General features: G+C 41.3%; 1 protein-coding gene across 1 annotated transcript in view; it reads left to right on the top strand.

Annotated features, from left to right (window-relative positions):
• Window positions 1-25,504, top strand: part of itpr2 (inositol 1,4,5-trisphosphate receptor, type 2) — an 82,118-nt gene that overhangs the window by 13,931 nt on the left and 42,683 nt on the right. The window contains exons 9-37 of the mRNA XM_084735156.1: window positions 1,581-1,676; window positions 2,036-2,080; window positions 4,656-4,807; window positions 6,962-7,061; window positions 7,157-7,317; window positions 7,407-7,548; window positions 7,673-7,831; window positions 9,547-9,719; window positions 10,570-10,689; window positions 10,930-11,112; window positions 11,253-11,504; window positions 12,537-12,684; window positions 12,777-12,924; window positions 14,093-14,280; window positions 14,384-14,507; window positions 14,625-14,682; window positions 15,647-15,812; window positions 16,123-16,290; window positions 17,301-17,387; window positions 17,472-17,597; window positions 17,682-17,804; window positions 18,067-18,267; window positions 18,365-18,616; window positions 18,706-18,831; window positions 19,000-19,128; window positions 19,461-19,581; window positions 19,860-20,041; window positions 20,425-20,567; window positions 21,056-21,164. Of these exons, the coding sequence (XP_084591282.1) occupies window positions 1,581-1,676; window positions 2,036-2,080; window positions 4,656-4,807; window positions 6,962-7,061; window positions 7,157-7,317; window positions 7,407-7,548; window positions 7,673-7,831; window positions 9,547-9,719; window positions 10,570-10,689; window positions 10,930-11,112; window positions 11,253-11,504; window positions 12,537-12,684; window positions 12,777-12,924; window positions 14,093-14,280; window positions 14,384-14,507; window positions 14,625-14,682; window positions 15,647-15,812; window positions 16,123-16,290; window positions 17,301-17,387; window positions 17,472-17,597; window positions 17,682-17,804; window positions 18,067-18,267; window positions 18,365-18,616; window positions 18,706-18,831; window positions 19,000-19,128; window positions 19,461-19,581; window positions 19,860-20,041; window positions 20,425-20,567; window positions 21,056-21,164 (4,182 nt within the window). The remainder of the gene's footprint in view (window positions 1-1,580; window positions 1,677-2,035; window positions 2,081-4,655; window positions 4,808-6,961; window positions 7,062-7,156; window positions 7,318-7,406; window positions 7,549-7,672; window positions 7,832-9,546; window positions 9,720-10,569; window positions 10,690-10,929; window positions 11,113-11,252; window positions 11,505-12,536; window positions 12,685-12,776; window positions 12,925-14,092; window positions 14,281-14,383; window positions 14,508-14,624; window positions 14,683-15,646; window positions 15,813-16,122; window positions 16,291-17,300; window positions 17,388-17,471; window positions 17,598-17,681; window positions 17,805-18,066; window positions 18,268-18,364; window positions 18,617-18,705; window positions 18,832-18,999; window positions 19,129-19,460; window positions 19,582-19,859; window positions 20,042-20,424; window positions 20,568-21,055; window positions 21,165-25,504) is intronic.

Raw genomic sequence — 25,504 nt, 5'->3', positions numbered from 1 at the left:
CTGGCTCTGGCCCCAAGCTTCATGGCAGAAATGTTGACCCAGTATGAGCCGGTTCCCAGCCTTAGATCCTCGAGTGAGGCCCTCCTGGCTGTTCCAAAGTCGAGGCTTAAATCTAAAGGTGACCGTGCTTTTGCCATCGGGGCCCTGTGACTTTGTAATGACCTGCCTCAGGAGATACATCTCACAGAATCAGTGACGTCCTTTAAATCACTTCTTAAAACCCAATTTTGTAGAGTAGAGTTTTTATGTGATGCCATCTTTTTATTTCTTTTATTCTTTTTTGTTGTTTGGCCTTACTGTTAGGCTTTCTGTTGTTATGCAGCCTCCTGGGTATTGTGCCCTTGCCTTGTCTTTCAAAGTACTTTGTAAACTGTGTTCTTAAATGTACTATATAAATAAACTTATTTTTGTTATGATTAAATATTGAGACCACCAGCCATTTTATTACAATCATTGTTTTTTTGGAAGAAATTGTGTTCACCACGTTCTGGTGACTTTCAGGTTCATGGATGAAGTGAGACTGAAATATGTGTGTTGTCCCTCCACTAACAACCAACCATACATCAACAACGAAAGACCCCGCTAGAGAGTCATAGAGTTTGCCCAGTTCAGTTTTGTCATGATTAAGGACCATTGCTCACAAATTTAGGCCATAGTTTCCCCTTTGATTATACTTTATAATGTCTGCCTGTCTGCCACTTTAACCTTTAGTTCTTTGTAATCCACTGTCTATTGTACTGTGTGTTCCTCTTATCAGCTTTTAGTAAATTGAAGTTCCTGTTTCCCCCTGCTGTTTGTGCCAGAATGTTCTTATGTTAGCATATCTGTTGTTGACATGTTGTTGTGTCAGTATGACAAACACGAATTCCTGTTGTACTTGGTGCTCAGGGTGGCTTCTGACTCATTCTGACTCTGCAGTGATGGGCTAAGCTAATGCTCAGGAATCAAACGCTGAAAATGAAGCCACATATCCCTGTTGCATTTAGTTAGTGAATTATTGTCACAAGGGATAGTTTAGATTATTTAATGAGGGGTTGTATGAGGCACTTATATTGATAAGTGCCTCATACATCAGACAGTCATTGTGTTATCAAGAATTTTAACTGGCAGAAGACAGGAGTCTCTGGGCAGCTGCTGCCTCGATCTGTTAGTTTGTTTGTGTTATTGTGACTATTTGACTTTGGTGTTTTACAAGGATAGTTTAGATTCACCCAACTCAGACAAAAGTACAAACAAACTAACCGAGGCAGCGGTAGACCAGCAACTTCTGTGCTCTGGGAGGTAAACTTATTGATTTCGCCTATGGAGTTTGGATGATTTGGAGTGAGCAGTATTTGGTGTTTATAACAGCAGTTTTCAGTCAGAAAAGACTGATGGTAAAGTGGTGAAAATATTCCAAGTATAGCCCACACTTAAACAGATATTTTGTGTTTATGTGGAACTTTTTAAAGTGGTTAAAATACCTTTGCACTGGCAAGCACAGACTGGCACTATGTCACATACTTGCAGGAGACAGAAAACATCATAAAGAGTGGATACAAAAACTGATATTTTGTTTTATTATTTTGTCTTTGTGCCAGGTTGTGCACTATGACCCCTGCAGAGGAGGAGCCGGTCAGTGGAACAGTCTCTTCCGCTTCAAACACCTGGCGACTGGGAATTACCTCGCAGCTGAGGTGAGTTTTATTCTTCAGCCTTTGTCATACTTTTGCATTGCTTCTGTTTTCATGCATTTAATTTCATAGTTACTTATGATCGTGTTCAATTAAAGAGCAGTTGAACAAAGTAGCTTGCATTAAGCATCATTTTGTCTGAGTCACCTTTTTCAAATCTACTTCTCATTGTCTGAATGAGCAACATTGAAGGGGATTTTTGGGAGTGTGCTGTAGGTGGCAGTATTCCCATTGATATGACCACAATCACCCATCTTTTGCTGTAGGAGTAGTTTGGAGTTGGGTGATGGGGGATGATAATGACAGGATTATCACCAGAGCTTTCTAGATTTGAGGTCACGGAGTTCTTGGTTTCTCCGCAGGTGAACCCTGAGTTCAAAGACAACACGGTAGAGCCTAAAGGAGAGGTGAGTCAGTCATGCAAGCACATTCAACGATAAAAACACCTCAGACTGGGTACTTCTGACAGATTTTTCACATCATTTTATATATTGAGTTAATATTTAGAATTCAAGACATGCAAGTTTAAACCACAGATGAGTCAGATTGTACCTGACTGACAGAGAACGAGTTAGTGAATAAGAGAGAAGATTATATTGTGTTTTAGTGGAAAGAATGATTATCTCAGCATTAATTTGTTGTCTGTCCAACTTCAGGCCTTTCTGTGTCTTCTCATCCTTTGGTTATGCAATACCACCAGTTCTCTCACACTCACAAAGTACTTGTACACACACAAGCATGCACACACAAACTGAATCTATATCTAGACATTTCTTTCAGCTCTTAGCTACCTTGCACATTTGTATTCTGGCGATGCACAGGAACACGCACACAAACTCTCTCAGCCTCACACACTTTCTCATGCACAAGCTGAATTTCAGACACACAGGGGGCTCCTTACATAACGTCTGGGTGTGGGGGTGCCCTGCGAGAGGGGATGGAGGGGAGGCAGACGTGCTGTCTGCTCTGCTCCACTCGCCTGTGCTAAGCTGGTGGGGTGAGTCACCAGCAGAGGGGGGTGGGGGAGCGGAGAGGAGTGGGAGGATAGAGAAGCTGAGGCATGGAGGCAGCTCAGGGGAGCTTCCCATTGACATGCAGAGAACAGTGGGAGAAATTAACCCTCGCCATTATCTGCTGCATCTGCACAGCATAGACTGTACCAGCAGCCTACGTACTGCAGTGCCTAACACAGCACACTGAGAAGTCATGGCTCTCTGGCTACATCTCTGAGTAATTTGATACCTCATTAGTGTTAGAAGCTGTGACAGTATAGTTTGGCTCACACCCGTCTGTCCTCAATTATAGATTCCATCAACACTTGGGCTCATTTATAAACTTGTATTTACATGAGTATGTGTGGAAAAATCATGACAACTTGTCACAAAACATGTCTATATTCAGCTTTTAGGTCACATCGACCTAGACATGGACTCAACATAAAAATTCTTGTTCACTTCAATGAGGCTGATTTTTTTTTAGAATATAAAAAGATGAAGTTATAAAGACTGAAATGCAAACTGTGTGAGTGCAGTTTAAATTGTGGGCTTGTCCTGCACTGTGAACTGCATTAAATGCTCACCAGTTTGTCAGTTAATTGAGGAGTGGAGAGAAAAATGATGGATCAAGTTCTCGTAACACTTGTGTTACGGTATTGTTTGTATCTCTCATGTATAATGTCATAATATGTAATGCAGTATCCAGAGGTTAGACCAAGTCATTGCTTTACGTGTCGCAAATAAAATTCAAGTCTTTGCACACCAGTCCACACCACAACTATAAAGCTGTGGTCCAGACTCCACCGCCCTCTTGAGTTAGAACGAGTTTTTATCTAGTTATAGTTCTTAGTTGGATGGCCTTTTAAACAAGTCTTAATGTGCTCTTCACCAAATAATACCATTTTTAAAAACTGTTGACCGCGACAATTTGATTGGATACCGTTGGGATGGTTCAAACAAAGTGGATCTCAAGATTTTGGTGAATTAAGTGTCAACTTCAGGGAATGAATTGATTACTGTCTCACTTTTTAAATGAGATCATTTTTAAACTTTGAGATTGGTGTTAAGTATTTTCAAGTCAAAAGGCTCAAGCCCAAGTGAAGTCAAATTACAAGTATTTTTTGATTTTATTGAGTCATCAATTTTGTGACTCGAGTCCAAGTCCCATAGCTGGAGTCCACACCTCTGACAGCATCCAAATAATACGAAAAGTATCTGCTGCCGTACCACCAGACCACAGACCAGCCTCTTTAACCAGGCTGGGAAACGTTTAAATTCTGCCCCCTCACTTCATCAAAAGTTTTTTCGTTGTGTTTTTCTCTGTTGTTTGTGTGTCTTTGGGTGTCTTTAGGGAATACAGATGTAATTTTCCTTATACAACCCTATGTTGTAAAATCAAACCCTTAATAATCTGAAGTAATATACCAAATATGGACTAGTTGCAGCCCTTTTTTTTCCCCGTAAGTTATTATTAGAAACTGAATTTTTGTGAATTACTGTTATTATTGGGTATTGTCTTTGGGATTATCACAGGCACCTCAGCTCACTGATATCACTGATGCTCGGTAGATGGGTAGAAATGATCTTATGGGCAGTTTTAGTGACCTGCTGTAGAATTCTTCTGTCCTGGGCTGTGTACATCCCATGCCAGTTTGTGATGTTTCAGGAAGCTCCTCTATTGTTGCTCTGTAAAAAAGGTCTGCTAGCAGTGAACATTTAGCATTTCTGCTAAGTTATGTCATCAAATATTAAAAAATTTAGAAGGGACATGTGGTGTTGTGTACTGTGTGTTTAAATATTGCTGGGACAGTATAAAATAAATGACTTGATTGTCTGTGCCATATAAGCTTTTAGACTGCTGACACTAATATATACTTCTTGTCTGTGTGTGTGTGTGCATGTGTGTGTGCGCGCACGTGACCGTCTGTGTGCACATGCATGTGTGCGTGTGTATGTGTGTCTCCTTGTGTTTGTGTGTGTGATGCAGAATGAGACAGATATTGTGTTCTCCAAAAGGAAGCACCAGGCAGCAGAGAAGATTGCTTTCACCCTGGTTTCAGTTCCCCATGGGAATGACATCGCCTCTCTGTTTGAGCTGGATGCCACCACTCTGCAGCGGGCTGACTGTCTCGTGCCAAGGTCAGTTACTCACATGGGGGCAACAGTAACAATAACAAGTTACATCTGCTGTGGTTGTATCCGCAGGGGGCATTTTTCACTAGAGCTCACAGCACACAGCACAGCAGTTCTTGTCAGAAAATCTGCCATTAGGGTGAGATAATGTCACTTATTTTGATGCAAAACCATCTGCTTTTGTGAATTTTCTTCAAGTAGGAGTCGTTTTTTAGTTGTTAGCAATCCAACAATATGAAGTATGCTCACACTTGTTACTGGATAATTTCACAAACTGTGGATGTGGAACAGAAACAGAAGTTAATTGAAATGTCTCTATTCAACTGGCAGAATATTCATTTAATGTACATTATTTTATAACAAGACTAAGGGCCCAGTTTAGACAATCTATAGTGCATGGTCTCAAATGCATGGCACAAGTGCATTTAATAACATGAATTAAACCAGTCATGGTCATCTCCCATACACTTGAAGAGTCACTGGCAGATTTGGCAGGTTGGAGAAGTGAAGAGAGATGCTGAAATGACCCACTTATACTGATGCAGGCACTGCAAGTGGGTCATTTGCAGGTGGGGTGGGCCGGGTTATAAAAATTAACAATATGATTAATAGCAGATGGGCTGCAGGTGGATGAAATACGATAAAGCTTCTCCCTGTGTGTACATTTACGCACAGCAGCATGACTGCTGTGACATTATTGCATGCATGGAAACGTCACTTAAAGTATCCTCTCTAATCATTAAAGAAAACATATCAGTACATCACACCTGCTTGGCATAATTTGAGAGATAGTTTAACTATTAGAGGGGCTACTTTCAGTGTTTTTTAAGGTTTTCAGACATGCAGTCATGTCTCTCCTCCAAATAATGTTAATATTTAAGCAACCAAACTAAAAACTGTAGCTAGAAACTTGACAGGACTGAGAAAATTCCCAGACGAAGAATTTTCTAGACAGCTCTGATGGAATTCAGGATTTATTCAGCTGCTTTACACCAAACACTTTCACTGTATGAACTTGACGATGTGTGAGACCTTTTGGGTATGTACAAGAACACAGAACATTAATTAATATTACATCCTCACCCATCCATTGGGGATTTAAACAGTCAATGAAGTTACAGCCGATGTGCCTTGTGTGTAAATGCAAATGTAAATGGACACAGTTTCACACACCTGCTTCCCATCCACTGTTAACCAGAATGTTGGTGCTTATGACTCTTGGATTAACTGCAGTGCCCCAGAAGCAGTGTGTGTGTGTGTTGTGAACCCACCTGTGTAGGGTCATCTTACTATCTGCATAATTTGTCCTTTAAATAACAGGAGAATGCTGCACTTTTGACTTTAGACCGTGTTTTTGTTGGTCAATGGCAGTGTCACTTCTTGTTGCCTTGTCCATGAGGTGTTTTTAATGTGTTACAAGACAGATCAAGAGTGAAATAAGCAGTAAACACCATGTCTAGAACTTAAAAAAAACCCCATATATATCAGAGAAATTTATTACTTCTTGCAGACCATTTATATTTTTTAGTACATGACTGGAGGTGGATTTTAAGACCAATACAACGTGACATTTGTACAACGTGCTCATAGATAGTACAGATAGTGCATTTTCTACCAACACAATGGCACTGGGAGAGGAAATGCGTTGGTCAAAAAATAGAAATGACAGCTGCATGGCGCTGTGCAACTCTTTGTGCCTGGCAAAAGATAGAGCCCAAATAGTCTACAGCCATGCTAGCTACTCCGTGGGGCTGTACTTAGGCCCAGTGGTGCTTTGAGCTCAATACTAATATCAGCATGCTAATATGTTCACATGACAATGCTGACATGCTGATTTTTAGCAGTTATAATGTTTACCATGTTCCTACTAACAGTCATACTTAAAACAAAGAACAGCCAAGTTTGGTGGGAATGTCAGACATTTTGCATGTATGTGGTCAGAAATCAAAGTTTGAGACAAATTTGTACAAAGTTTCATGGTGATCCATCCAATATTTGCTAAGGTATTTCATTCTGGACCAAAGTCATGGACAAATCACAAGCAGACAGTCAGCATGGTTGAAAAATAATAGACTGATTTTTAGGCTAACTGACTTATGGAGATAGTTACAGTTAACTAAAATCATTTTGATGTAAATGACTTGTCCCATCCTTCCTCAGAAACTCCTATGTGAGACTTCGGCACCTGTGCACCAACACCTGGGTGACGAGCACCAACGTCCCCATCGATGCAGAGGAGGAGCGTCCGGTTATGCTCAAGGTTTTCACATGCACACACCCACACTCACACAGACACACACAAGCAAAACAAACATGGATGAATTAGTTGGAAATCTCTTTTGTGTGTCACAATAGATTGGCACCTGCCCCACTAAAGAGGACAAAGAGGCTTTTGCCATTGTGTCTGTTCCTCTGTCGGAGGTCAGAGACTTGGACTTTGCCAACGATGCCAGCAAGGTGCTGGAGTCCACTGTGAGGAAGCTCCAGTACGGCAACATCGCTCAGAACGAGAGGAGGTACGGACGCATGACGACACAGGTGACACAGAATGGCGTGAATATTTTATGATTTCATGTGTTATTTTCTGCCTTCATATATACGTCAGGTTTGTGACTAAGCTCCTCGAGGACCTGGTTTTCTTTGTGTGCGTGGTGCCAAACAACGGCCAGGATGTTCTGTCTGTGGTCACCTCAACACCCAACCGAGAGAGGCAGAAACTCATGAGGGAACAGAACATCCTCGCCCAGGTCAGCATGAGTGCACACACATGCAGACACAATGCAGGTTGCAATCCTGTGCAAATCTTGAATTGTATCTAATTTCCTGCTCTGTTGCTTCTTCATCACTGTATGTTGGTTTCTGTCCCTCCAGATCTTTGGCATCCTGAAGGCTCCATTCACTGATCAGGGTGATGGTCCCATGCTAAAGTTGGAGGATTTGGGAGATCAGCGCTATGCTCACTTTAAGTACATGTTGAGACTCTGCTACAGGGTGCTACGCCACTCCCAACAGGACTATCGCAAGAACCAGGCATGTCTTCTGCCTCCTATTCATTGAGTTGTCATCAGGCTCATTAACATGCTCATTATCACCTTAAAGAACGAGAGAGACGGCTTCTGACTGGGAGCTTATCAGTATAGATTCTGTCAGACTGTCTGGAAAAATCTATGCAGGGACCACAGCTGCTGTAATGATGCTCTTAATCAAGAAAACTAAGTAGTGCTGCTCAAACAGTCTTTTAAATTGATTAGTGGATCAACACAAATAATTCATGACGAGTTTAATAATGAAAGAGAACTGAAATAGACGTTTTATTTAGAAGGAACAAAGTACACCCATTCCCAGCTCAATACACTCACGGCTTTTGCTGCTACAGTCTTCTTTGTCCAGCTGGCCATTATAGATGTGTAATATAAACTAGACAGGGCATTGCTGCCAGTTTTTACCCAGTAGCCAAAACCATTTTCCCTGTAAGCCATCATTATAAAAGAGACATCTGTAAAACTGTTGACAGGACACATCGGACTGCAAACAAGGTCAGTTATGACTCTTTCTATGATGTTTTTTTTGATCCATGGAGGTTTGATATTTGTAAAAGCATTTCAAATATAGAAATGTGTGATGTGGAGCGGCCTCGTAGCTCAGCTGGTGGAGCGTTCGCCCCAGGTCCTCTTTTGTGGCCAGGAGTTCTCCTCCTGCCTGTGGCCCTTTGCATGTCATTTCACCGTTCTCTCCCCTTTTTTCCTGCCATATCTTCAGCCCCCCCGCCCCCCGATAAATGTTCGTGAGGTTTATTATCAGAGTAAAACAAGAAGTAAGCACACAGTACCTGTTGTTCTAATTTCCTGCTTTTATTCTCGTTCCTCTCACCCAGTCTCGTCACCAAATAATTATTTCATTACAACATGTCTCTTTCACACAAGACATTTTAATGTGTCACAGTAGGAAAATGGGTGTAAATACACCTTTGCTTCTCAAAAAAGTGTGAAAAGGTTACATAAACCTGTTTTAACTATTTTTATCTAGTAAAAATGACAGACATTTGCTTGTTACTTTGAAAATAACAAATGTTACTCAATTTCATTTCGGCACTAATTCAACATTTTTCAAGTTTTTTGGCTTGTCAAATATGACTTCACTTGGGCTTTGAGAACTTTTAAATGTACTTGTTGTTCCTGTTGACCTTTTTATAGTTTATTAATCAGTAGATTAATGGTGTGTTAAGTGATTCTGGAGAAAGATAGTTGATTGTTGAGTCTAATTCCAGAGGTCATCAAATACTTAGTCTTGGGAATGAGACTCACCGATCATCCGTCAAGAGGAGTAGCAGAAGTCGAGTTTTCTCTCAGACTGTTTGAATTACATTGTGCTTAAAGGTTATTATGGAGCCAAAACTAAACCGCCCTGCCCAGCTTTAACTGATAGAATCCAAGTCCCTGGTGAAAATAGTCATCATTTGCAGCGCTTGACTAATCGCAAACAGCTTATATTGAGCAGCTCCGTGGCTAACAGGCTGTGGATGTGACAGGCAGCTCTCAGGTGTAACTGTGGGTAACTCTATGAATGTGAATCAGGGGTTTTATTCAAAAAGTTATCATGTTCAACAAGTTCTCCCTGGATTTAGTTAAATCAACACAGTAGATGCAGTGATTCAGCACCTTTTTTTAATGCGTTTCTCTGAACTTCACTTCACCACCACTGACCATCAGGAGTGTTTATAACCATATGTTTCTTGTGCCTTGTAGGAATATATAGCCAAAAAGTTCTCAATCATGCAGTCTCAGATTGGGTATGAGATCCTGGCTGAGGATACGATCACTGCCCTGCTGCACAACAATCGCAAGCTGCTGGAAAAACACATCACAGCCAGAGAGATCGAGACCTTCGTCAGCCTGCTGAGACGCAACAGGGAGCCCAGGTCAGACACGTACTTCTCCCACAGATTAGATGACCCGAGGGAACAATTCAGTAATAGAAAATATAGGCAGGATCTGACCGTGTACATAAAATGCACACACAGTATAATGCAGGATAATGCAACCCAATCAAATATGTGAGTCTTAGAACCTATTTAAACCTGCTTTTGTGAAGTTTCTTAAATGTGAATCATTTTCTGATTTCTTTACTTGTCTATGACATGAAACTGAATATCTTTAGGCTGTGAACAAACATTTTTCCCCATTATCTGACATTTATACTGAATAACTAATGGGTTAATCAAGAAAATAATTGACAGATTAATCAACAATGAATTCTAATTAAACGCTATAAATAAATGTGATGATAATTTACTTTAAAAAATCTCTAAAGTTGACGAGCTCTTAATAACATGTTGTTTTGTATTCTGTATCTGCACACCACTGCATGCCATGTTTTGCTTTATAAAAAGGAAGGTGAAGATGATCAACCTGTCTAGAATTATATGAAGGAATCTGAGAATTAAATTTGAAGAAGTTGCAAAGTGGTGATGGTAAAGACAACAGCAAGAATATTTATTGAAATGTAAAGCCAAGAATCCTTATAGATCGTTTTTGCTGTAAATAAACATTATGAAGATTGGAGGACTATGTTTTTGCTCAAACAATACCCTGTTATTGTCTCCCCTTGCTTTACATGTCAAAATAAAAATGGAGTAAGTAAGAAGTGCACAAACTCACAAACCAAAGAACTCCCATGTGTACGATCAGTCCATGTTTCCCCATGCTGAAACTTGGTGTGTGCAAAACGTTTGTTAAATGTGGTGATTCATGTCTGCTCTACTCTTCCAGATTCCTGGATTATCTCTCTGATCTCTGTGTGTCCAACAAGACTGCCATCCCCGTCACACAGGAGCTTATCTGTAAATTTATGCTGAACCCCACCAACGCAGATATCCTCATCCAGACCAAGTGAGTCAGACCCAGTGGTATCTATATTTAAAACATCCAAGTTGATCCTGTCATATTTCACTCGTTCATTTTTAAACACATATAAACACGCACGTACAGTACACTCTACAGCTTGTTTCCTCCAGTGAGCCTCTTGTGAAACAGATATTTTCAGCAGCAGCAGCAGCAGCAGCTCTGTGTCAGGCTGTAATATGTGCAGTTTTTCTAGTAACTGCTTTTTGTCACACTCCCCCCCCCCAGACTAATCCCTAACACGGAGACCACCCTGGAGTCGTCTCTGCTGCAGGAGGAGGTGGAGGAGGAGGAGGTTTGGCTCTACTGGATCGACAGCCACAAGGAGCCTCACGGCAAATCAATTCGCCACCTGGCCCAAGATGCTAAGGGCAACCACAAGATGGATGTAGACATCATCACCTATTACAGGTGACACTGGCATTCTTCAGTTTAGCTGCCCCATTTTTCCCCAGTAACACAGAAATGTTTTTCCCCTTTTCTTCCCATGTCCATTCTGCAAAACAAAAACACCCTCACATTCTTTATTTTGTCCCTTGCCTCCTCTGTAGGTACCAGCTCAACCTGTTTGCTAAAATGTGTCTGGACCGTCAGTACCTCGCCATCAATCAGATCTCCACTCAGCTTCCCGTGGATCTGATCCTGCGCTGTATGTTTGACGACTGCCTGCCCTACAACCTCAGAGCCTCCTTCTGCCGCCTCATGCTGCACATGCATGTGGACCGTGACCCGCAGGAGGCTGTGGTGCCTGTGCGCTATGCCCGCCTCTGGACTGAGATCCCCTCCAAGATAACCATCCATGAGTATGCATCTGTGTGTGCGATAATGAGCTGGTTCAAACCTGCTATTAACATGCATCCTGGGTGATCCAAATGCAAGTGAACAGCACTTTAGTACGCAAGTTCGTATCTGGAATTTGAATGTGTCTCCAGTCCACCTGTGATCAGATCTCATGTCTCCCTTTCTGTAAGTAAATAAACATTAGGGCTGTTTTGTCAGTTGAATATCCATTACTGTCCATTGGGCCAATTTGTGTATTGGTTCATTTTTTAGTTCAGCGGCACACTAAACTTCTCTATGAGCCCACGATGAGCCTCATGTTTTACCTGCTCCAGCCCAACAGGAGAGACGCCCCGTGTTGCACTGAGATTTTATATCAGAACTATGTGCAAGATGCACACTTTTACTTTTTCTGACTGAGTGGAAATGTTTTAACTTGACAAATAGCGAAGAAAGGCATTAATGACAGACTCAGAGGAAGTCAAAGTGTGCGTCCCAGTGCACTACAGCTACTACTACTACAACTACTTAATGTTTTGCTTTTAATGCTGATTTTACAAGAAGTCACTAATGATTAAGAATTCACCATAGCTGTTTCACTTTCCTGCTCTGTATGCAAATACACACTTTTGCAAAATGCATTGTTGTTGTTTTTAACTGGGAGCTCAAAAGTAGTAGCCAACATGCAGGGACAAGTGGACACAGTCTTTTCCACAAACATCTGCTGAAGGTTAGACAACCCAAATGTAATTTGCATCACAGCGAACTAGATGATGTACTTACAGGATGTAAGTTGATTAGGCCCACATTTAATTTGTTCCAGGACACATTGTGTAACACTCCTACAAGAATGTGGTCACATGCGGCCCAGACCACCTCCAGATGTGGTCTGAGCGATTGGATCACAAATGCATCATGAGTGTGTTCACACCTGTACTCGGAGCTGTCCGCTTATGATCGGATCACCCAGGATACGTGTTAATACTAGGTCTGAACAGGGCCATTGTGTGCTATGTACAGACTGTGACGATGATTGTGATGGTGCTTTTCCACAGGTTTGAGTACGAGTCCACGGACACCTCCAGGGAGGACATGAAACGGAAGTTTGCTCCCACCATGGAGTTTGTGGAGGAATACCTCAGAGACGTGGTCAGCCAGCCTTTTCCATTTGGGGACAAAGACAAGAATGAACTCACACTGGAGGTAAAATAAACCTAAACTTTTTTTTCAAATACACATTAATTTTCTCACACAGGCTATTTCAATGATGAGGTTATTTTACTTCTTTCCTCCAGGTGGTGAATCTGGCTCGTAACCTGGTTTACTTTGGTTTCTACAGCTTCAGTGAGCTGCTGCGTCTCACACGCACTCTGCTGGCCATCCTGGATATTGTCCAGCACTCATTCACCTTCATGAGCAAGCTCAACAAGAGCCCAGAGGCTGGTCAGTGCAGTTACACAGTACAAGTATATTATTTCCTTGCATTGGTCAATGAACGTTTTTTTTGTTGTCACTTAAAAATGTAGATAGACATTTTAAAGATAATGACTAAAACTGTTGTTTCCTATTGAAGAGACTGGGGCTGATTGCACCAACAAGGATTAATTCATAAAAACCTGATTAAATCATGGTTTAACTTTAAATTATGTTGCACTAAACTTTTAAACTAGCTTGAAATTAAGAAAAATCAATTTAAACGTCTCTTTAATCCTTAGTTTTTTTTTTTTTTTTAAGATAATCATATTCCTCGAAGAAAGTTAAGGGACAGACTCAACCCAGTTTTATGATGCATCTCTTTTTTCTTTCACTCCGGTTAGCAAGTTTTTCTCAAAGGCAGAGAAATTAAAACTACATTGACCAAGCATCATTAGTATGCTAACTTGGCTAACTAACTTTTTAGTTAGTATCTCCATACTGATTAAATTTGCTTTACGTCAGTAAAAGTGGATTTTCCAAAGCGAGATTATATTTAATTGTGCAACAGAAATCCGCTTAATTTTAAAACGTGTGATTCAGCTTGAAATTATGACCACATCATTTGTCTTCTCTGAGTGAAAGACAGACAAGAGCCCAGTGTCAGGAGTCCCCAGGTTCCTAGATGGGAAATATAGATGCAGAAGTTAATAAATGTATGCAGGAGCAAGGCTTAGCACAAAAGCATTGGGATCAACTGTGAAAGTAACACAGAGCTAGCAGAGAGGGAAAAGAATTAGGGTAATAGTTTTTAGATCTTGTTAGAAGACTTTTTGCAGTTTTTTTTCCGACCAGACAAGGAAGCTGGGTGTCAGTGGAATCAAAATATAAAGTTTCAGAAATAGAGACATGTCGATATGAGGTTAAAGATGACTTGCTGCAGAGCAGAGAAAAAAAAAGGACCAATCCTGTTCATGGAAATGACTCAGGATAGACTGCAACTGGACTGAAAAATCTTATCAAAATGTAAAACATTGCTGGAAAACGTTACTTGGCCATTCATTTGACATTCTTGGGGCATTTGTTTCAGCTTTTATGATACATAGATAGATGTAATAAGTCAACTGTGTAAGTAGACTGGACTTTAGGCTTTACACATACTCAGTGCAAATTGTGTGAAGATGAATGTTTCCTTTAGGCAACAATGTCCTACGTACGATCCACGGAGTTGGAGAAATGATGACTCAGATGGTGATGAGTCGTGGTGTGCCACACAGCCTCCCTGACACCCCTCCTTCCTTGCGCTATGGGAAAGGACACCTGCTGCCGGACAATGAGGATGTCATGGTGATGGACACCAAGCTGAAGATCATTGAGATCCTGCAAGTAAGTGCCACGTACTGGATGTACTTTCAGTGATTTCTGATACAATTGGGTACCATTAAACTGTTTGATTCTATTTTTGTGTGTTTTTTTGTTTCCCTGTTAGTTCATCCTGAGTGTGAGGTTGGATTATAGGATCACATACTTGTTGTCAATCTACAAGAAAGAGTTTGGGGATAAAACCATAACTGACAGCTCTGTCTCTGTGGCAGACTTGCCCCCAATGACACGTGAGACTTTATTCTCTCCTGCTGTAAATACTTAAGTGATTATTTACCGTTCTACTGTGTTTCCACTGCAGCCTGCCAGACTTTACTGACCTGCCTTATTCTTTATTTTGTCTCCAGCTTCTGAACCAGATATCGATGAGATTGCAACCAAAGCAGAGAGCATGTTTGCAGGAAGGTAGGTGAAGCTGCGCTGAAATACACTCAATCATTCACACAGAGGAATTAAATAAGTGGCAAAAGATGATTGTTGAATGATCTAGTCCCGTAATCCATTGGTTCTCTTTTTTTTTCTTGGCCAAAGACCCCAAAATATACAAAATATACAGAGTATCCTCTCATGTATGTCCATTGGAATAATTTGACACTGAGTCATGTTGAGTTATGTGAAAGAACAACACAAGAGAAATGAGAAAGATATTAGACATTTTTTAAAATATTTGCACCATGTCAGCACAGACTACCTGTAACATACATGCACACACACCAAGAGAGTGCATTTCATTCTTAGTGCATCCATAAAATAAAATGCGGATTCAGACTATTTCATATAATATACAAAAAATGTACAATATATATAAAATATGAATAATAGAAAATATATAAAGAACATAAATTGAACAATAATACATGTAGCCAGGGACTTGAATGTGATAGGCCTATTAAATTATTTGTGGAAAGAAAATAGTTTTTGTAAATAAGTAATAATTTCAACCATGAAATAAATGCAGGCAATAGTGAAGCCATTTACAAATTAATAAGTGAATGAATCTGGAAATCTTTCATGCACCCCCTGGTGGAGTGCCACAGGCTTTATTAGAGAACTACTGCCTTAGTCCTTTTGGGAATCATTGCACCTGCTTAAAGCTAAACTATCCAGGATTTTCCCCCCAAAAATCAGTGCACTCCCTGTTAATCATCACTCACAGCTCACCAGAAGTGTGTGGTGGCAGGCTGCACCTGCATCTGCAGAGACCCCACTCTCCACCTGTACCTTCTTAATTTCTCATTATTTTGCTGTGCTCTCAATCGACTATCTTTCTAATGCATTTAAAAACAGCAATGGATAAATCCTACTGATTCTACCTTTAAAATCTCCCGTCTGAGCTTCATTGTATATGTGTGCATTTGTATGATTTCAGCTCAGAGTTAAGTGCGGTGGAGCTGGACGATGAGGGTGGCCGAACATTTTTGAGGGTCCTGATACATCTCATCATGCAAGATTACCCCCCGCTGGTGTCCGGCTCTCTGCAGCTCATCTTCAAACACTTCAGCCAGAGAGCAGAGGTGCTGCAGGCCTTCAAACAGGTAGCGACAGAGAGCGGCGTTAGGCACTTCCTCAGCTAAGTGATTTTTGTCATGTTTGATGTAATCAGTTTGGATTAGGAGAGTTCTCTAAAGGGCCAAACAGCAGCTGCTGTAAACGGTCTCACTAAGAGCTTCCTCAGCTGGAATCTGGAGCTGCACAGGCTCCCGTTTTATCAACTCGCTGACTTCCCAAAGTGCTGCAGTGAGACTTCTTGGCAGAGATTTGGATTCACACACATTTGTTCTTTTAATGTCTGGTTTATTTCTCAGCCAGTGTGTGTGTGTGTCTGTGTCTGTGTGTGTTTTGTAGGTCCAGCTGCTCGTGTCAGAGCAGGACGTAGAGAACTATAAGCAGATCAAGACAGACCTGGATCAGCTGCGTCTGACTGTGGAGAAGTCAGAGTTGTGGGTGGAGAAGAGCGGAGTGTACACCGGTGAAGACCTGGTGGTCAGGCAGGGCAAAGAACAGAACATCGAGGTGCTGTACCATCATTTAATGGTATCCAGTATCTAAAAGCAAAACTTCACATTTCAGATTTTAGTGCGACATTTATTTCTCCACAGGACGTTACTATATTTATCTTAAACATGCCATCAGTCATTCAGTTGCTGTAAATTGCTTCTTTGTTTGTTGTTATTGTCCCTCAAAGCTGATGGAAAGCTGTTTTGTTAGTTGAATACTGAAGAATAATGAATAATAATATCTGGCAGAACAGGAACCTGCTGTAAATCAGGCTTATTAGTCAGCCCTGAAACATGTAGTATCTTTTTTTTATATCATTATTGTTACAATAATACAATGATAACTATGATAAGGATCAGTGCAGAGACTTTTCCCGCCACACTGTGACAAATGCTTTGTAATTAGAGACTGGATGCAGAGGTTGTTGCATGGCAAAGAGAAACCTTTTGGAGTGAACATGTAAAAAATGCGGCACCTAATTAACTGTGTAATAAATTTACGTCAATTAAATTATTTAAAGGGGGAAGTCCTACACTGTAAGTTGATCAGCTGTTTGTAACTGTAAGTTGTCTGTTGATGTAAAGTTAACCCTGTTATCCTAAAAACAAAAGCCAACTTGTCTGAAAATACACACTTAAAAGTTAGCTCTGCCTTCTGTCTGCCAGACTCCATTAAAATATTTCTTAATTTAACTTTTATAGACATCTACTCCTTCTACAAGATTATTAATGATTTCTTACAGCTCATAAACAGACACTAATTCATTATGTGAACAATTCAGCATTAATTTGAACTCTAATTAACATGAAACAGGCAAACAATAACATGTTTTCAGCTGGAATAGAAATTTCAAAGTACAGTGTGGCTGCAGTGTTGTTGTCAGAGACTGAATTTGTGAATGATTTATTACTGTAAGAATATTACATATTTCCCCTTAAAAACATTGTTAAATTCAATAATGTAATCAGAATTGATAATTGAATGTAGTTGCTGAAGGTTTTGTCTTCATGTATGTCTCTTTCCAGGAGGTTGTCCTGAGCCCAGTACAAGACGGAGATATCAAACCTCAGATTGACAGCAACAAAGCAAACAACTACAACATTGTCAAAGAGGTGCGCTCCATGTCTTTATATCCAGGTTATTCTCGTTATTTTGTTGTAGTGTGTCCATAACAGATGTTTGTGTCTCATATTTAGATCCTACTGCGGCTCAGTAAGCTTTGTTATCCCAGCAAGAAGAGTCGTGTGCAGCAGCAGAGGCTGCTGAAGAACATGGGAGCCCACACTGTGGTGCTGGACCTGCTGCAGATCCCCTATGAGACAGTAAGTAAAAACCAAAACAGCTAATTGAATGACTCTTTGTGTTTCTGTCTTACATTCTCTCTAATAATCTTCCTTTTTGCACAGAGCGATGAGAAGATGAATGAGATCATGACCCTGGCACATACGTTTCTGCAAAATTTCTGCAGAGGAAACCCTCAGAACCAAGCTCTGCTTCATAAACACCTGAACCTCTTCCTCACTCCAGGGGTATATCGACATGAACTCACTGTACTCTCCCCTTTTTGACATGTTTTACCTTTTATGGATGTCCTCTTTTCTAGTAGTGCATGCTGTAGCATCAGCAGAATTAGCTATAATGAAAAATACAAGGTTCAGAACAACAGCAGCCTGTCAGCAGAAAAGTGATATGTTGTCCTAGATTTTTTGGGCAAAAACTGTTTTCTTTGTTTCTCCTGTCTGTTATACAAGTCAATCAATACACTGTTTTATGAAGATTGTTTTTCACCAGTTGCTGGAAGCTGAGACAATGCGTCACATCTTTATGAACAACTACCAGCTGTGCAATGAGATCAGCGACCGTGTGGTCCATCATTTTGTCCACTGCATTGAAACACACGGAAGACACGTTCAGTACCTCAAGTTCCTGGAGACAATTGTGAAAGCTGATGGGAAGTATGTGAAGAAGTGTCAGGACAAAGTCATGACTGAGGTGAGAATAACACTGTGTTTAATATGTCATGGTGATAGTGGCAGGACCAATGAGGAAACCTTCTATTTAACCTTGTGTTACTTTCCTTTGGGTCCAGCTGGTGAACGGAGGAGAGGACGTGCTGGTGTTCTACAACGACCGCTCCTCCTTCCAGGTGTTGCTGCAGATGATGGGCTCTGAGCGAGAGCGAACGGATGAAGATGGAGCTCTGGCCTACCACAACACCCTCGTGGAGCTACTGGCTGCCTGCACCGAGGGCAAGAACGTCTACACTGAGCTGAAATGCAACTCTCTGCTGCCGCTGGATGACATTGTCAAAGTTGTCACTGATGTTCACTGTATACCAGAGGTGAAGGCCGGAAAATTTTACAAGAAAATAAAAATATAGCTTGAAAAAACTTTTTTTTATGTCTTATTTCTTCTGTCTTTCTCCTCCAGGTGAAAACGGCTTATGTGAACTTTGTGAATCACTGCTATGTGGACACAGAAGTAGAAATGAAGGAGATCTACACCTCCAACCACATCTGGAAGCTCTTTGACAATTTCCTGGTGGACATGTCCAGTGTAAGGCTCTGTCAAATTTAAAGGTCACACATTTCTGCCTGATATTTTTTTAATGAGGCAGTGCACGTGTGAACATGCATTGAGGCTAAATCTACTCACATCCTGCGTGTGCAGAGAAAACGATAGAGATGTGTTGTGAGGCTCTCCTCTTTTATTTTTGTATTTAAGGTGTGCAACACTACGACAGACCGTAACCATGCCGATCCTGCCCTGGAGAAGTATGTGACAGAGACAGTGATGGCCATTGTCAAGGGTTTCTTCAGCTCGCCTTTCTCTGTCAACCACTCCAACCTGCAGGTATTGTTTTTCACCTCTGACAGGCAGGTGAAATGCGCCCGCAGAGGGAGGTTCACTCACAGCACGTGAAAATCCTTTGCCAACTTTTTAGCTACTTTACAGTAAAAAATATTTGACAGTTGACTTCCCCCTTCACTTCACTGTGACTTCTTGTTTCATTGCAGACATTTGTACCTAAAGCAGCTGCTTGAGGTGTTTTACGCAGAAGTCTGTACTAATGTCTCCTATCAGAGACGATATTGAAGTGTTCCCATCAGAATTATCTCTGTCTTTCTCTACACTTATGCCCTAAAAGCAGTATTCCCTCCTCTCTCTCTACCCTCTTTTCACAGACAAACCAGTCTGTCTTCATCAAGCTGCTCCAGTCTGCTTTCAGGATCTACAACTGCACCTGGCTCAACTCACCTCAGAAGGCTAATATCGAGAGCTGTATCAAAACACTGGCTGATGTTGGTGAGTGCTGCTACTCTGCTTTCCAGGTTTCACATTTGAACAATGATTGAAATGGAGGCGTTGAAATACATTTGGAATATTTTATTAAAATGTAAATGTGTAATAAATGTAATTGTTAGTATATTAATTGTGCTAATATTGTATTTATTAAGAGATGGGTTGTTTTTCACACCACTTATTCATGTCACAGTCTAAGTATGATGACTGAGTTTTAGGTGCCTGTGTTGTGTTTGCCGTATGAACAGAAGCAATATCTAAGCTTCCTGTTTTTCCCCCAGCTAAGGCACGGGCCATCGCCATCCCAGTAGACCTGGACAGCCAGGTCAACACTTTGTCTCTCAAGGTCCACAGCACAATGGTGCAGCGGGCAGCCAAGGACTGGAGGATCTCTGCCCGCTCACGACCCCGCAAGGAGCCCCTGGGTGGCCCCGACTACAAGAACATCATAGAGAAGCTGCAGGTGCCCACTTCACATACTGGCTACTCTGACAACAACTCTACAGCCAGCATGTTCTCCTCTGAATAATATATTCCATTTCTGCCATATTCTGCCAATAAATCCCTGTAAATATTACACACCCGGACCGTTAAGCAACATCATGATGGGTCTATCCTCTGTGGACCATGAATGTCTGTACAAAGTGTAATGCCAGTCCATTTAATAGTCTGGACCAAAGTGATGGACAACCATTAGCATCTTTAAAGCCGTGCTGCTAGCGTGACTAAAACATTACATGAACAGGACAGACTAAGTTGAGAACTTTTATGTATAGTCTTCAGCGGTCAATATCTCAAGGACAGCATCTGATTGAGCCTGTATGTGTGTCTGTCTGTGATGTGCAGGGAGTCGTGTCCCTTTTGGAGGAGCAGTTCAGTCCAAAGGTTCAGGCCGAGTTTTCTGTGCTGGTGGACGTTCTTTATAGCCCCGAGCTGCTGTTTCCAGAGGCTGCTCGCTTACGCTGTGAGAGTGGAGCTTTCATGTCCAAGTAAGTCACTGTCCATAACCGTGCATGGAACAAAGAACACGTTCCTCACTTTTGAAGATCTCAAGGCCACATTTACTCCTTTAAGTAAAACCCAGTTATTTAACAGATGTTAAGGCTTTGAAAAGAGTTTAAAGGGAAGAGACAAAATTACAAAGAGCGTATTTAAAATGATAAATTAACAATATTACAAATACCAATTTAGCTTTAAGTTAAACAACAGTAAATATATAAAGAAACAAGTTAATTTATTGTATCTCTGGTCTAATTAATCAAACTAACATTAGACATTTCATAAAAAATGAGTTCAGTACATCATCAAACCTTCCGGGATGCTCTCCTGCTGCTGTCTGACCTCCCTGGAGAGCACAAAAAGAGATTTCACCTGTGCTGATCGATCAAGTATTGCTGTGTTTTTACTTGTGAGCCAGTGACTGCATTAGCAGGACACAGCTATAAATGATACAGCACTTCTCTTGTCACCCTGTCAGACTGATTAAACACACCAAGAAGCTTATGGATAAAGAGGAGAAGCTGTGTATCAAGATCCTGCAGACACTGCGAGAGATGCTGGACAAGAAGGAATGCTTTCAGGAGTCTGTGAGTACTTGATCCTACATGGGGAGTCTGTCACTGAAACAGTTTTCATTGAACTATTTTTCACTTCAGTTACATGTTGGGAGTACACAAGAAAATGTTTTAATCCCACATCCTCTCTCTGTTAAAATAAAACAACACAATAATTAGGCATACAGCTGTAATGAATAGTCGATCAAAAGAAAATTAGTTGCCAACTACAACCCCAATTCCAAAAACATTTGGATGCTATGTAAAACACAAATAAGAATGAAATGTAATGATTTACAAATCCTTTTATTTCTTTAAAAAACAGTACAAAAAAGCATATTTAATGTCCACACTGATAAACTTTGTTGTTTTTTTGTAAATATACTCTCATTCTGACTATGATACCTGCAACACTTTTTAAAAAAAAAGTAGGGACAGGAGCAACAGTAGACTGGGAAAGTTGTTGAATGCTTAAAATACTTTCCACAGATAAACAGGTTCACTGCTAACAGATAATAGTATCATGTTTGGGTATTAAAGGGGAACGCTTGAAAGGCTCAGCCATTCACAGGCATGGATGGAGCGAGGTTCACCACTTTGTGAAAAACTGCACAGGCACATAGTCCAACAGTGTTACGGCATTTCTCAACACACAATTTCAATAAATTTAGGGATTTTGCATCTTCAGTTGATGATATTGAATGATTCAGATAATCTGGACACATCTCTGCATGTAAGGGGAAAGGCCATAAACCAACATTAAGTACTTGTGACCTTTAAAATCCCTCAGACAGCACTGTACTAAAAACTGACATGATTGTATAATGTATATTGCTAAATGTCTTCTGGAACACTTTGGAAAACTGTTGTCTTTAGACACAGTTTGTTGCATGGCATCATGGGTAACTGTCATATCAGTAAAGGTCCCAACATTGTTGAAAGGCACATACAGGGTTTGGACCAAACATATGCTGCCATGCAGATGACGATGAAGACACATTCTGTATGTGTTCAGAGTTCAGGTACTTGACTGGCCTGCCTGCAGTCGAGACCTGTCTCCTATTGGAAATGTGTTGTGTATTATGAAGCACAAAATACAACAACAGAAGCCCCGGACAGTTGAGCAACCAAAGTTCTATATCAAGCAAGAGTGAGAAAGAATTTCACTTTGAAAACTTAAACAATTAATGTCCTCAAGTCCTAAACGCTTAGTGAGTGATCTTAAAAGAAAAGGTGATACATCACAGTGTTGAAGTGTCCCGACGTCTTTGGAATGTGTTGCAGGCATCAAATTCAGAACTGCAAAAAACTGTACGGTTAATCAGTTTGATCATTAAATATCTTGTCTTTGTACTGAATGAAACTGAATTTAGGCTGAAAAGAATTCAGTTGTATTTTGATAACCAAGTTATAATGTCAAGTATTTTTCAAGCAACAGTCTTTGGGTTCTGGACTGTTGGTTGGACAAAAGAAACTATGTGAAGGTTTCACTTTGGGCTCAGGGAAATTAGCTTTTTTTTTTCCTCAAATTTTAAACACTTAACGTTTAATTAGGTAAAATGATCTGAAGTTTGCTGTGGATTCAGCCCCGTCTTCAAGTGTCAGCCGCGCTGTGCTCCCATCAGCGGTGCAGTGTAGTCCTTGTTTTCTCCCAGGTCTGTCGGCCCAGAGCCCAGACTCCCCTTCATCAGTATGCTGTGGGCCTTTCTATGTTACATAAGGCAGGGAGGCACTTGAGGACACACTCACACTGAGAGGGAGAATAGGAGGGAGGAAGTAAGGCAAGGAGGAGGAGGAGGAGGAGGAAGAGGAGGGGTGCAAGCACTGAACAAACAAATCAATACTGCAGCGAGTGGGGGGGTGCAGGAGCCCGTCTCCTGCTGCACCTCCTCTCAGTCAGAGGCCTTGGGAGGTGAATGACAAGAGTTGGTGGAGGAGACTTGAGGTGGCTGTGTTTGTGTGTATAAATATGTTTGTGTGCACCAAGAGGGTGGAGGGTGAAGACCAAAATACCAAAACTTGTGTCTGCAATCACCTTTGGAAGGTTTGGGAGAGTTTGTACCAGCTGTGTAGTGAGAGGAGGTGACACAACATGAGCTGCTCCACTCAACACTTCAATCAGTGTGAATATGAAGACAACAGCTCGTTTGCATGGCTTGGAACTCAGTTTATTGTTCTAAACATCGTCCTGAAATAAACTGGAAGAAAGCATTGTGTTGTAGGGCTGCAGTGAATGATAATTTTCATTACTGATGTATCTGTCAATCATTTTTTTGATCAACTGATTAGTTGTTTGATCCATAAAATGTCAGAAAATGGTGGAAAAATGTGTCTTATTTTGTGCACAACCCAAAGATATTCAGTTGGAGGACTAAAGAAACAAGAAAATATCCACATTTCAGAAGATGTAAGCAGATAATATGGTTGTTCTTCCTTAAAAAAATACTTAACTTTTTTATTGAAAAATTACTCAAACCAATTAATCGATGATTCAGATCATTGGCAATTAATTTGATAGTTTACAACTAATTGGCTAATTGAGTAGATGTTGCAGTGGCGATGTGGTGCTTGTCTCTGGCCATTTGGGATTTCATGCAGACATTATCATTTTGGCTGACGATGCTTTCTCCTACTGTTGTTGTTGCACCAGAATATCACTTGTTAAAACAGAATAAATGTATGTCTGTGCCTTTCACCTCTCTTTTCAGTGTAATTGCATTAGTAATACTGTCAAGACTACCTTTCTCAATATAGTACATGTCAGCCGGTGTCACTTTCAGCTGCTTGAGGAGTCAGAGTTTGGTTTTCCCTGTTTGTGTTTTTTTGCATCCTGTGTCAGTCAGCCAAGCTGTTTTTTCGAAAGGCAAATTATTCAACAGTTGTGTGGAGAAAGATCAGAGGAATTCAAAGTGGGAAAAAACAGTCACTTTTTAAAAAGCGGCTCAGCGCATTCAAGAAGCCAGACAGTGCGGTAACGATATGTGAAATGTCAGTTTGTGTAGGTGTGCGTGAGTGTGCTTGAGCATGTATTTGTGGCCTCTCTTTGTCATATCCCCGTAGCCCTGAGCGTGGAGCTGCAGCCTCACTGCACAGGAGAGACGGAGAGAGGAACGATTGATGGAAATAATGAGAGAGGGAGAGGCAGACAGACAAAAAACAGAAGGAGAGAGAGAGACAGAGTGACAGCATAGGCAGCAGAGGTTGGTGGCTCCCCTGGGGTGCAATGAGTGGGTGGAGGAGAGTGAGAGAAAGAGAGAAAGAGACGGAGATCGAGGAAGGGAGGGAGTGAGCGAGGCAGCCATGTGAGGAGCCATGTGAGTGGAAGGGAAAAAAAAAGTGGGCAGCGGCTGCAGGGTGAGGGATTGGAGAGAAGCGGAGTCTGCTCAGTCCATGAGGAGACAGGGCAGGGGGTGCGCTTACGTAACAGCCTGCAGTGGCTGAGCCAGAGTCACGTGGACCATCACGTTCTCCCTCCCTCTCCCCCTCCTTACTCTCACTCTTCTGTCCGCTCTCTCTTCCTCCTTTGCCCCCTCCACGCTTTGTCTCAGTCTATCGCATTCTGTCTGCCCGCCCGAGTTATTTTCCCTCTAACCCCCCCCACCCCGCCCCCGGTCCCACCCAGGCCCTGCTCTCTGTTTTCCTGGGTCATGCCAGGAGCGCTGGCCGGGCAGCGAGGGGAAGATCTGCAGCAGTCACAGTACAGAGATATGTTGGCTCTCACTGCTGCACTTCACTTGTTTTGGCTGTCAGATAAGGGCAGCTTTATAAATGTTTGTGCTCCCACTTGCCCTCAAGATGTCTCGGGTGAGGGGAAAAAAATCTTGAAAGAATCTTTCATGCATACTGATACTGTGTGCAAATATTACATCGGAGAAAATATGCATAAAACACTATTGTAAACTTGGTGGTATTCTTTACTTTTCTGATTGTCAATTCCTTAGAAAAAAACAAGGCAATTAAGCATAACTCTGTCTCCCAGTACTTTCCCACTTTCCTGCCATCACTGCGATACTCACCTGCACATTTGTTGCTACTGTGGATGTAACCTTCAAAAATGGATCATTTAGGCTATGCAATTTTATCATCTGGGCACTGTAATTTATGAATAATACAGTTGTTGAGGGCTTTTTTTATTTGTGAATTAATAAACGTTTGATGCACTACTGAGTATTTAAAGCACCAGGACAGTGTATGTTTTTGGCTTCAAGTAAATTAACTGCCATGTGATTAAAATGCCACCAGGGTGGAGCATCACAGTGGCCTAATGGCTAAGTTGCATATAATGTGCTTTGATTGCAAAATCCCTAGTTAGATTGGACCAAGGCTGCACGCCTCTCAGAATTTTTACAGTTGAATCGGATTTGGCTGTTCAA

Source organism: Lutjanus erythropterus, chromosome 13 (assembly GCF_056507025.1).
Source record: "Lutjanus erythropterus isolate fLutEry1 chromosome 13, fLutEry1.hap2, whole genome shotgun sequence".
Taxonomy (NCBI): domain Eukaryota; kingdom Metazoa; phylum Chordata; class Actinopteri; order Lutjaniformes; family Lutjanidae; genus Lutjanus; species Lutjanus erythropterus.
This window is presented reverse-complemented; position numbering and strand designations above follow the sequence as displayed.